This window comes from Curcuma longa, unplaced genomic scaffold (assembly GCF_044706935.1).
Source record: "Curcuma longa cultivar G26 ecotype Majalengka, Jawa Barat unplaced genomic scaffold, ITB_CL_G26_1.1 utg2646_np1212_2152390_RagTag, whole genome shotgun sequence".
In the NCBI taxonomy this organism is placed as follows: domain Eukaryota; kingdom Viridiplantae; phylum Streptophyta; class Magnoliopsida; order Zingiberales; family Zingiberaceae; genus Curcuma; species Curcuma longa.
The window spans coordinates 1,800,070-1,811,584 of record NW_027435599.1 but is presented as its reverse complement, the minus strand read 5'-3'; the positions used below and the strand labels follow the sequence as shown (position 1 = coordinate 1,811,584).

Sequence of the window (11,515 nt, the reverse complement as noted above, 5' to 3'; positions counted from 1 at the left end):
AATTAGTTGAATTATCCAATAAATCAGTGATACCTATCTAGTATTAAGGTTAAACATATGATTTTTAATGATCCTTATGTTAGGACCTTGCGAGCTAGAGGAGGTGAATAGTCATGATCGCTTATCTTTTTGATTTCGAGCTCATCGTTTGAATATACAGTAGAAATCTTGACTCAAACTTACGACCACATGCATAAATTTGGGATTTACTTAGTATCCACCTTTTCGAGGAGACTAATTCAAGGCTCACTCCTAGTGATCTCTTTTAAACTTCTCCTTTTCGGATACCTTCCAAAGACGGGGAAGTCTCTGACAAGTTGTTCTTACAACAAACACAATAAGAAAATAAATACAAATGTAAATACAATTAAAGTAAACTACTTTACATGAATATATCTTGCTTTGAGGATTTTCTTATTGCTTGGAATTATCTCTTGTTGGTCTGGAAATGCACCAGTACTTCATCAAACCTCTAAGAACCGGCCACAAAAAACTTCTCGACACCATTCTTTTAAAATCTTTAGGTTAGGATTAATTTCTTCTATCTATCAGTCGACTGATCTTACACATTAGTCGATTGATATGTCTTCGACCCATTGAACAACCTTTGAACCTTTTGAAATCTATTTGATGTTATTAATTATTTAAACATTAGTCGATTGATGCAACTCCTTAGTCGATTAATTCCATCAGTCAAATTAAGCAACAATGTCAATATATTTCTATTCAACTTCTGATCAATATCAGTCGACTGATACTATCAGTCGAATCAAGCAATCAAATTCGACTTACTTCTATTCGCTGTAAACTACCATCAATCAACTAATACAACCCATCAATCAACTGATTTCATTAGTCGAATCAAGCAATCGAATTTGACTTGCTTCTATTCACTTTTGATTGCCATCAGTTGACTCATACTCATGATTAGTTGATTGATATCAAGTAACAAAGAGCTTTGAACGAGCTTCATTTTGCATCAAACATTATCTAGTTCTAATATCTGAATCAAAAGTTATGACCTTTGAAAGTTTGTTCTATCATTTTCACATCACTATCAATTGGCTAATACTCCTGTTTTAGTCTTATCAAAACTGAATTCTCATTTTGTCCAATATCCAATTGACTTTAACATAGCAGGACTTCCTGCTCAACATCTGATTAAAATTAACCTACCTAAAGTTTCTATTGTCTAGCATCTGATCAATATTAACTTGTCATGACTTCCTTGTTGCCTAACATCCGATTGGCCTTGACCTGTCGGGATTTCATTATTGCATGACATCCGGTCAACCTTGATCTATCAGAACTTCCTCAATTGTTGTTTGACATTCGGTTAATCTTGACCTACTAGGACTTTCATCATCACCAAGTGTCAGTCAATCGTGATCCACTTGGACTTCTCGTCTTATGTCAAATGTTTGGTCCTCCATGATCCACTTAGATTTTTCCAGCACCAAGTATCCAATTAACCTTGATCTACTTGACTTCTATTTCACCTATCAAGTATTCAATTAACTTTGACCTATTTATTTGACATCTAACTAACATATTGATTAAATATTAAAACTCAACTTGAGTCAAACCAAATTTAGTCAACTTGGTCAACCTTGATTTGAGATCGATTGTACCAACACTTTATGCTTTCAAACGGAGTAATACGAGTTACCCTTAATTAAAAAATCACATATGTGAGAGGGAAGTGAGACCTTTTGAAGAAAATTATTAGGCATAATTTTTAGAGCCTCTCATAGAACTAGACGAGTGTTCATGACAAAAAACAAACACGATCATGAGAACTTAATTGTATCAATGAGAATTTTAGATAAGATATGCCATCGTTTACATAAACAGTTTAAGGATATCAAGTCTATTTAGTAGCTATATATATCTTAAAGTTCAAAAAATAAAACTCACCTATATATCATACATGATTCAATTATTGATATCTAGGCTCTTAATATTTTTTTTGCTCCCGAGGCAATAGTGAGATGACTAAGTCCGTCAACGAAACTTAACTGTAACAAATTTACGAAAATTTTTCCTTAAATGGGTAGCGGATCTGAGAATGTTGACTGTTAGGTTGGGTTGTCTATCTTAACTTCTCAATTTACTCAGGTGATTGATGGTGGTCGATTACCTCAAAATTAATCGACTAGAAGGGTTAAATACCTAGTACCTACTAACGTTATATTATATTAACGTGGGAATTGGAAGGGAATAACGAATGAAATTGAAGATAATAGCGAATAGTCTCACATTAAAGTTTTAAAACAATTATTATTGATTTATAATAAATTATAATTATAAATATTATGAATATGTATAGATCTCTCTTATACATTGGTGTAAATTCGACCTATTAATTGGTGTGTGAATGTGCGTTAAATATTAAATTGATCGAGACATCAATGATTTTTTATTTTTGTCAACTTTTTTATGTATGAACATTATTTTAGTGGGGTTTTTTTATTGGGAAGAGGTTACTACCACCGTTAAAGAATAAAGCCTCCTACGAAATCTTAAGATCATTCCTCTTCGGCTGCGTTGCAGTGAATAATTTAAATCAAAACCAAAGCCGTTAATATATCTACGCTATCATATCTAAATTCAATAATATAGATTAAGCATAATTAATTTTTAAATTTATAAAAATTTGATAAAAATTATCACAAATTGAGAATAATGATACTATTTTTAGAACTCCCTTATTTGAAAAATATTAAATTTTTAAATTTTTGAATGATGTATATTTATCAGTTAATTTTATTGGAAACTAACTTATGGACCTAAAGAATTCTGAATTTAAATCAAAATCAACATATTTTTAATATATGTATACTCTCCGATTTGAATTCAATAATATAAATTGAGAATAGTAAATTTTTAAATTGATAGAGTAAACATTTAAAAATTTACTCTCAATTTAATTTTCTATTCTCAAATTTAGATTCGAGGCCATAAAATATATTTTTTAAAATTAGGAATATATTAATTTTGATTTAAAGTTGCTTAGATTCTCTAAGTTCATCAATCAGTTTTGGACAAAATTGACTAATGAACCTATAGAGAAAGAAAAAAGAGAAAGGATATTTCTAGAATTTAATACATAATTTGGATATTATGAAAGTTGGATAAGTGATTTAGATAATACCGAAACTTGTATGCAGAACCACCACTTAAGAATTAAAGTCTCATACGAAATCTTATGATCATTCCTCTTAGGCCACGTGTCAACACGAACCCTATTTCATATTGTCAGCAAATTGGAAGTGTCTTATTTCACTGAAATAAAAGTTGACTACTCATGACTCAAGGGTTAAACATGTTGGTCTTTCTTGGGTCTACTAAAATCCGACATATCAGTGAAGTCCTAGTGGAAGGAGGCTTTGTTTTGTTTACTTTACTCGTGGTCGCAGAGCGAGGCCGCTTGTGGCCATGAAGTCGTTCATAATCATGAGCGAGGTCACCCTGTGGCCGTGAGCACACAACGTAACCATGAGTGAGGTCATCCGCAAACACAAGCCGTCTCTCACAGGTTGGCGTACCGTTGGGAGAGATTTGGCACGGGATGAAGAAAAGTTTGTCTCGTCCAACCTAAGCACATCAGTGATCGAATAGAAAGGGTGATTCAGGTGATTGTACATCCTTGATATGTTCGATATGATTTGACAAGTTCAAGACACTTTTTACCTACAAGCCAATGCTAGGAGAGATTTCTAGTATGAAGAAATGTTTCAAGAAGTTAAGGAAAATAATTGAAACATTACTTGTTATGCAGTACATCTAGCTAGTTATATGTGATGATAGTAGTGCACTCTTAAAACGTTTAGAGTATTCATATTGATGTTAATGTGTCGGTGTTATAACATTCAAATGATATTACAATCAATATGGATGAGTGTTATAAAATTCTCACACACACACTAACGTTCAATTCTTTGAACACTGTTAATATGCGTGAATATATATATTTATTTAATATAAAATAAAAATAAAGATAAAATGAATGAACAGTAAAATTCATAAATAATAAGTATTAATATTAAAATGAATATGAATGTATGTTAATATAATATATATGTGATATGTGAATCATATATTTTTTTATAAAGGTGACATATATATTAATGTTCAAATCAATACGGATGTCGATATTGACATGGTCAATTCATGTTGCATAATATGAGTGGAGCTATGTCATGCCTTAGAGGTTTTTCAGCAGTGCAACAATTGATGATCTTATCTTCGAGCATTGTCTCTTATGCATCGATTGGTATTTGGATGGAGATTGAGAGGACTCCTTGATCTCCTAATAAAGATGATAGATTAAGACTTTCAAAACCCTAATAGGAATTTATTTTCTCAACGTCTCGATCGATGATAATTAATGTCTTTTGGGTCAAAAATGCAAGTTGTTCAAACTAGATGGAGGTTGAGAGTCCCTACACATTGGACTAGGACAAGCTTAGACTATGACCCGAGTTGGACTATAGAATAGATGACTTTTTCTCTAGTTTACCTATCATATACTTGTTGGATATTATCTCGCTATTTGGTTGGTAGAACAAATCCATCTCAGTAAATATAATTGCGAGTTTATATTATTGGATGTGGATTGATATATTATAATCCATTAATTCATTCCGTAATTATTAATGATGAACTTATAATAGAATTAGATTCATTGCTGATCCCAATTGGATAGTTTGAGATCTCCTTGTTTCCTATTGATGATGACATCAGTACCCAAATAAGACATCATTACCCAAATAAGATCCATGTCTATTGTTTCTCACATTTAAGATTAATCGATTCAAAGAACTAGATACTTAAATTATAAAAAAAAATAAAAATGATGATCTTATCTTCGAGCATTGTCTCTTATGCAACTATTTGGATGGAGATTGAGAGGACTCCTCGATCTCCTAATAATGTCTTTTGGATCAAAAATGCAAGTTGTTCGAACTAGATGGAGGTTGAGGGACTAGGACAAGCTTAGACTACGACTCGAGTTTGACTAGAATGATGGGGGGAGAGTTATTGTAATCCAACCATACCCTCCCTCCATCAACTTGTAATAATTAAGACAACATTTGTCGATGGAACAAAAATAAATAAATAAAAAATAAGGAAAACTCTTAAGATTCTTTGACGATATTTTCCTTTTCCTTGTGACTTGAAGAAATCACTAAATGTTCCCTCACAAGAGAGGCAAATGTCCTATTCTTGATGTACATAATCTCGAAGAAGACATGTCCAATAATAATCAGATAATTATTAGATATTATCTCATAATTTGATGGGCTGATATGTTATTTTATAACTATTAATAATGGATTGAGAATAGAATTGAATTCATTGTTATATATAGAGTGCATCCCTATAGGATTGAATAGTTCAAGATCTCTCTATTTTCTATTGGTGAGAAGAGTGTGATGCCGACATCAAAAAAAAAAAAAAACCCATCATAGAAACGATACCAATTCCACTATATACTCAAATTCATCATCTTAATCTTATGCAATTTAATTTCTATTGTAATTTCGATGATACTAAATCCTATATATATTTTCTATTAAATATTCATCTATAAATTCAAAGCACAACTTATGCACACTTAAAAAGCCCACCTTCAAAATATTTATATCATTTGAAATTCAAATCTTGATCCTCTTATTGTTTCTACTTTACTACTGCACCACACCCCCTAGATATTTTTTGAAAGCCTAATAGAGTCTAATGACAGAGTAGGTGAGTAGCAAGTTCACCATAATTACGATCCCCATTTGTTTACCTATTGAGTGTGAGAATATTGACTTGTTGAAGTGGGCAAAGGTTCAATTTCGGCGAAGCCGAGGCAATGCCCTCCTCCGTCGTGGTCAACTATAGTTTTTCGATTTACCTCCTCACATATATAGTCGTCAATTTAGGTTAGGTCTGTCGGGTTGGCCCACCCCGCCAAGTAATTTAGACGGATTGAGTTGCAATTTTATCAACCCATTTTAAAAGGGATTCAGATGGGTTAGCCCGCCTAAGCCCGCGACGGGCTTGGGTTGGCCCGCGACGGACTTGGATTGGCCCGCGGATTGAAAAAATTTATTTATTTATTTTAAATTTTAAAATTAAAGTAGAAAATTCAATGAAAATGGGTTTGATCCATTTAAATTACAGCTTAAAAATTACAATTCAAATTTAAAATTTTAACTTAATCAATTTAAATTATAATTCAAACTTAAAATTTTTAATATTTTTTAACAGACCCATGGGTTAACCCGCCTAACCCGCGGCTCGCCTTGAGTTGGATTGGAGATTTTCAAATCCGCCAACTTGATGGGTCGGCCCGTCCCGCCCTGCCATATGATAGGCCCACCATGGGTTGACCCGCCCTGCCATGGGTTGGCCCACAGCTGTACTCATAGATGGTCGTGAGACTGACTGTGTGAGACCGTTGGGGTAGAGAATTCCACCTCTTGCTGAAGAGTGTGAGAATATTTTCTGTACATAACATAACAACAAAATTAAATTCATTATATAAATTTAAACTCCTACTACACATTAATAATAAAAAAACATCTTAATCAAGCAATCACTGTTTAACGCTCAACTTCTTTGAATAAGAAAAACAATAATTGAGTGAGAATGAGAAAAATAAATCAATGAAGATTTTAATAGCATTAACAGATTTTCACTGATTGCTCATATCAGTATGCCCTTTTCTTTGTTGAAAAGTCACTCCAGAAATCCTTCAAACACTAGCAACTTCTTAAGGTTGGCCATCTGCCCATCTTATACATATCCTAACAACATGACAAGTATCATTGGAGCCCCAGCATAACTTCATAGGGACAAAGACAACTAACCACAGCCATCTGGACACACCTAAAATCATATGCAGTGATGTAATTAGCTTCCTAGAAGGTAGCACAGGAGATGGAGACAGGTGAGATTTTTCAACCGAGCATAGAAACAGATTACCAACACAAATATATTCACACTCTTGTTTAACCCCCAAAGCTACCACCACCTGCTCTGCTTATTTAAATGCTAAGTTCAGTATCAACTCTGGATTTCCTATGTTTCTATAGCAGCAGATGAGCACTGCAACTTACAACCTCACCGGAATGGCCAAGGTTGTGAGAGTTTTCTTTCTTCTTCTCAGGTTGCTGGCTGTGGCAGCCACTCTTTGCGCGGTGATCGTCATGGCAACGAGCCATGATTCCACCATCGTGTTTGGCATTACCTTGGAAGCCAAGTTCCAGCACACTCCTGCCCTTGTGTATGCTATCATAACGAGAACCATCTCCATTTCTGTTTGATGTAAATCTCTCAACAAACTTTTTTTGTGTAGGTTCTTTGTCATAGCAAATGGTATAGCTTTTATCTACAGCTTGATTGTGCTTTTTGTACCTTCAACAAGCTTGCTATCGAGGTCGATCATTGTGTTTGATGTGGTAAGTCCATGAACTTCATCCTGGCCTATTTATCATTGACCTACTTTCTTAAACTCTTCTCATCTGATTACCTTTATTGTAGATTTTGGCGATGCTGCTAACAGCTGCCATTGCAGCAGCAGGAGCCATGGCACAGCTAGGGAAGAAGGGCAACTCTCATGCAGGATGGTTCCCTATATGTGACAGAGTTCCAAACTTTTGTGATCATGTCATGGGAGCAATGATATGCGGCTGTGTCGGTGTTGTTACCTTCCTTCTGATTGTGTTCTATGACATTCACCAAGTGTTGAGTCCTAAGTTTCCATGATCCTAATATCTATTGGGAAATGATGCATCGATACATTTAATTTCACTGCAGATATTCATGTATTGATCTGCTAAAAAAAATTTCTACAGAATCAATCACTATATTGGTATTCATCTTCCATTCCATTCAATCACTGAATAGAGTGACTATACATCCTAGTGGCCAATCCACCAACTCTGTCAATGATCAGTCATGAGTTTGAGCTTCTCATATAAGATATTGCTAGATCAAACAACTATACAACTTTAATGAATCATCTTTATCGGAGTTTAGGTCATTCTTCACCAAAACTAGCTTGATCCTGAAAGTACTATCATTATGTATGAAAACACTGATGCAAACAATAGATATAATTTCGAGATGAATTTTGCAGCTAAATTTGCACCAACAAGTTTGAAAGCTAAACTAGCTTAATCTCTTCTAAATGCAAGATTCTAAATGCAATCTCTTCTAAACATGATGAGTAATAAATTGTTACCAACTTTAAATTGTAAAATCTAATCATATGAAATCAAAGCTCTTTATTATTTTGCTTCCATGTTATAAATGATCCTTTAAGACAACCAAATACTTCAGTTCTCAAATTACTAGTGTGTTCTCTTTATGGTTGGTACGAATTTGAGGCTATTGTTTTTCTCAAATTATAAAGCAATTTCAACATGAGGCAGTGATGTGATAAAATAAGAGCTATTGTTGCCAGATATATCATACCTTGTTTGTGGAGGATGAAGTCACCTTTGTAATTCCTTTTATTCAGTTCTTGTGGAGTAAAATGCTTCATTACAGTGAAAAGTAAAATCCACAATAAGCTGTTTGAAAAAAATATCATAATGTACAACAATAATGAAATCATAGGACAGGAATTTTATTGATTGATATATTTCTATACAGGATGATTCATGCATCCTAGTCATTTACCAAGTTCTCATTTTCTAACCCCATGAAAAACTTGAGATTTTTTCCTATAGTTAGTCTAAAATAGAAAGGTATCTATCTTCATGGGACAATGCTATAAATTCTAATACTGATAGATGTGACTGCTATACATATGGGCCGTCATATTCAAGCTTTGAAGCATAGCTTCTCCTCGTCTATTGAAAGTGAAGACCGAAATCCCACCATTATTCACATCAACAGCACGAAACCTACAGCACCAAAGAAGTTGCTTGTGAAGTTATTTTCCATCAACAAGGAAAAAAAACTCAAATAAACATAATAAACTTGGACAAGTTCTCAATTTTTCATCTAAGGGCTATATAGGAAATATAATATACTCGGACAGAACAAAAAAAAATTTCAGTAAAACTAAGATATCATGCTCATATGCACAGTAGTGACCTTAATCCTCTATGGAAAAACAAGAGAAACTTGCCTCTCTGGACCAAGTCCAAGAGCTGTGCAAATAAGGGCCCGCAAAATTGATTTATGGGTGATAACAAGAATGCTCTCTCCCTGATACAAATAAAATAATCATTATGCATGTTTTTAAAAATAAAAAAAAACTCAACAGAGGACATACACACTAGCTACTTACTGGTGTGAACAAAATATCCTTCCAGGCCTGTTTGGCCGTGCCCCACAATTTTCGAACAGGATAAATTCCATTAACACTAAAATTGGAAGGATCTTCTCTCCAAGCAGTATATAATTCTGGGTACTTCTTTTTAGCATCCGCTGCCTCCAAAAGTTCAAACATTATTATGCACACAATTCAAAAGAGGCCAGAAAGAAAAGGATGATTTCTAGCTGACTTACCATTTGTCATTCCCTCAAGAAAAAATAGATGTGCTTCTTTCAATGAATCAAGGAAAATCAATGGTTCCTCTCTTCCATGCCAAATAAGTTCAGCAGTAGACTATACAAGGTAAGGAATAAATCAAGAACAAGATTGCTATAAACCAAATTGTCTTTGGAAGATAAGATAACAAATGGAAATGGTAGAATTCTGAAAAACAGTTCGAACCTTTGCACGTGATATAGGACTAGAAAAACAAATGTCAAAGCTTATGTTGGTTAAAGCACTACGGCATTTCTCTGCTTGCCTGGCTCCAACATCTGTCAGTAAGGACAAGTTTGAGCTACCCTGTAGTAAAGAGAACAAAAATTATTGTTAATACAGCATAGGCTGCATCATAGTTTTATAGACCATTTTTTCAAAGCAAACAGGATAGATAACTAAAAGAAGCCCTAGAAACACAAAAAAGAATATAACTGGAATGACTCAAATGAAATTTCATATGTTTAGTGAAAACAGAAGAGAAAAATCCGATTTGAAAGTGACAATCAAAATGAAATTGTATAAAATTTAGAAATGATAATAGTAGATGTAGGTACTGATGAGCTGATAGCTAGTCAGATTAAAATGGTGGGAAGAACTCAGATGATTCAGATGCATGATTGGGTAGAAACTAGTATCCAATTCAAAGTATAACTATTCAATAAAGGCAAAATAACTACTAAAAGCTTTTCTTAAAGTGGTGAATCACACCTGAACTCGATTTTCTTCATTCCAAGAGCTCAAACCATGTCTTACTAGAGTCACCATTTTTGGAGAAGACAAGATTTCGTCAGTTACTGATATTGTAGCTCCCTTAAAATCATATGCGCCTCCAGTTGTTGGAACTTGACTTTCAAGTTGGTTTATGGATACGCTACTAGTTGGATTTTGGACATAAGTTTCCAGACTTTTAAGTTTACCTGTGACATTGTCTTATGTAAGTAGATTGCAAAGATTCCTAGAATACATGAATAAAAATTAATTTGAAACATAAGATGGACTCAGTACAGATTACGTGGCAACATTTTTTTAAAAGACACACATAATATAAATTGCATTAGTTCTAGCAAGGTAGCTAAACTACATCCATGGAAGGGAATAACTAAAACAGCTTTCTTGTAACACGGAAGTCATTCAGAACCAACACATGAAGGGCTAAGGGTTACAACAGAAAATAGTGCGCCAAAGAAATTTTTTTTTCAAATTGTGTATTCAAAGTAATAAAGGTGCCTTCACAGACGTCCTAGTAAAAACAACTCTTTCAAGAAAAAAAACAAAAAAGACATTAAATTTCCAATTATATGTTCATGTTATTTTCAATAAAAAAACACAAATCAACACTCAAAATATTTAAAACTATCATTAAATTTTACATGATAAGAAAATCAATGTTCCTTTCTTCCCTGTGAAACTACTTCCTCTCCTATTAGGCAGTAGAGTTATTGTTCAAGCAGGTTTCCTTTACAATCCAAACCAACTTCCTTAATCATCCATCCACAGTCAATTCTGCACATAAGAAGCTCTTCCGAGGTCCCAACTTCTGAATCCTATTAAACTCTAGCTTGATGTTCAACTCAAGGTAGACATCAAATGGACTTCAATCTAATACACAATATAATGCCCTAATTCTTACCTAAAACAAAAAGAAGCACGCGCCACAAGGCCCTGGATTTAAAACAAACCGTTACCGTCGCGGTGGGTGGAGTCGGGGTTGCGAAAGGAGCAAAGGAAGGCCGGGAGAGGAGAGGGCCTCGGCCTCAAAGAGCGGAGGAATGCCGCCGATGAGCTCGAGGACAGAGAAGCGCAGACCACAACAGCCATCGCCGTCCCCTCGGAGTCCTCCGCCGCTCCAGGAACCACAGTGCCGACCGCTTGCGCGTGTTTACTTGAGTGGATCGCCTTCTGCCAGCTCAGACGGGAGGGAGATTGGATAGGGTGGCGCTTTCACTTAGAGAGAGAGAGGTTGAAGATGGGCCG

General features: G+C 34.5%; 2 protein-coding genes across 2 annotated transcripts; one reads left to right on the top strand and one right to left on the bottom strand.

The window, feature by feature from the left end:
- The first annotated feature begins 7,044 nt into the window (after positions 1-7,044).
- LOC141820065 (CASP-like protein 1C1) lies at positions 7,045-7,879 on the top strand. Its single transcript, XM_074707348.1, has 3 exons — positions 7,045-7,279; positions 7,352-7,454; positions 7,537-7,879. The coding sequence occupies exons 1-3, from the start codon at positions 7,095-7,097 to the stop codon at positions 7,759-7,761; spliced, it is 513 nt and encodes a 170-aa protein (XP_074563449.1). The 5' UTR covers positions 7,045-7,094; the 3' UTR covers positions 7,762-7,879.
- A 729-nt stretch (positions 7,880-8,608) lies between these two features.
- Positions 8,609-11,420, bottom strand: LOC141820064 (putative 2-carboxy-D-arabinitol-1-phosphatase). Its single transcript, XM_074707347.1, has 7 exons — positions 11,227-11,420; positions 10,250-10,458; positions 9,725-9,844; positions 9,517-9,616; positions 9,296-9,435; positions 9,134-9,213; positions 8,609-8,906 (listed from the first exon to the last, which is right to left on the bottom strand). Exons 1-7 carry the CDS (start codon positions 11,357-11,359, stop codon positions 8,780-8,782), a joined length of 909 nt encoding a protein of 302 aa, XP_074563448.1. The 5' UTR covers positions 11,360-11,420; the 3' UTR covers positions 8,609-8,779.
- Between the last annotated feature and the right edge of the window lie 95 nt (positions 11,421-11,515).

Excerpts from the sequence above, each read along its gene's own strand:
- LOC141820065 (XM_074707348.1), top strand. The coding sequence starts at position 7,095 with ATGAGCACTGCAACTTACAACCTCACCGGAATGGCCAAGGTTGTGAGA. Across the intron at positions 7,280-7,351 it reads CAGCACACTCCTGCCCTTGT|GTTCTTTGTCATAGCAAATG; the intron begins GTATGCTATCAT and ends TTTTTTGTGTAG. Across the intron at positions 7,455-7,536 it reads CGATCATTGTGTTTGATGTG|ATTTTGGCGATGCTGCTAAC; the intron begins GTAAGTCCATGA and ends CCTTTATTGTAG.
- LOC141820064 (XM_074707347.1), bottom strand. The coding sequence starts at position 11,359 with ATGGCTGTTGTGGTCTGCGCTTCTCTGTCCTCGAGCTCATCGGCGGCA. Across the intron at positions 9,845-10,249 it reads ATGAAGAAAATCGAGTTCAG|GGTAGCTCAAACTTGTCCTT; the intron begins GTGTGATTCACC and ends TCTTTACTACAG. Across the intron at positions 8,907-9,133 it reads CTTGGACTTGGTCCAGAGAG|GTTTCGTGCTGTTGATGTGA; the intron begins GCAAGTTTCTCT and ends TTGGTGCTGTAG.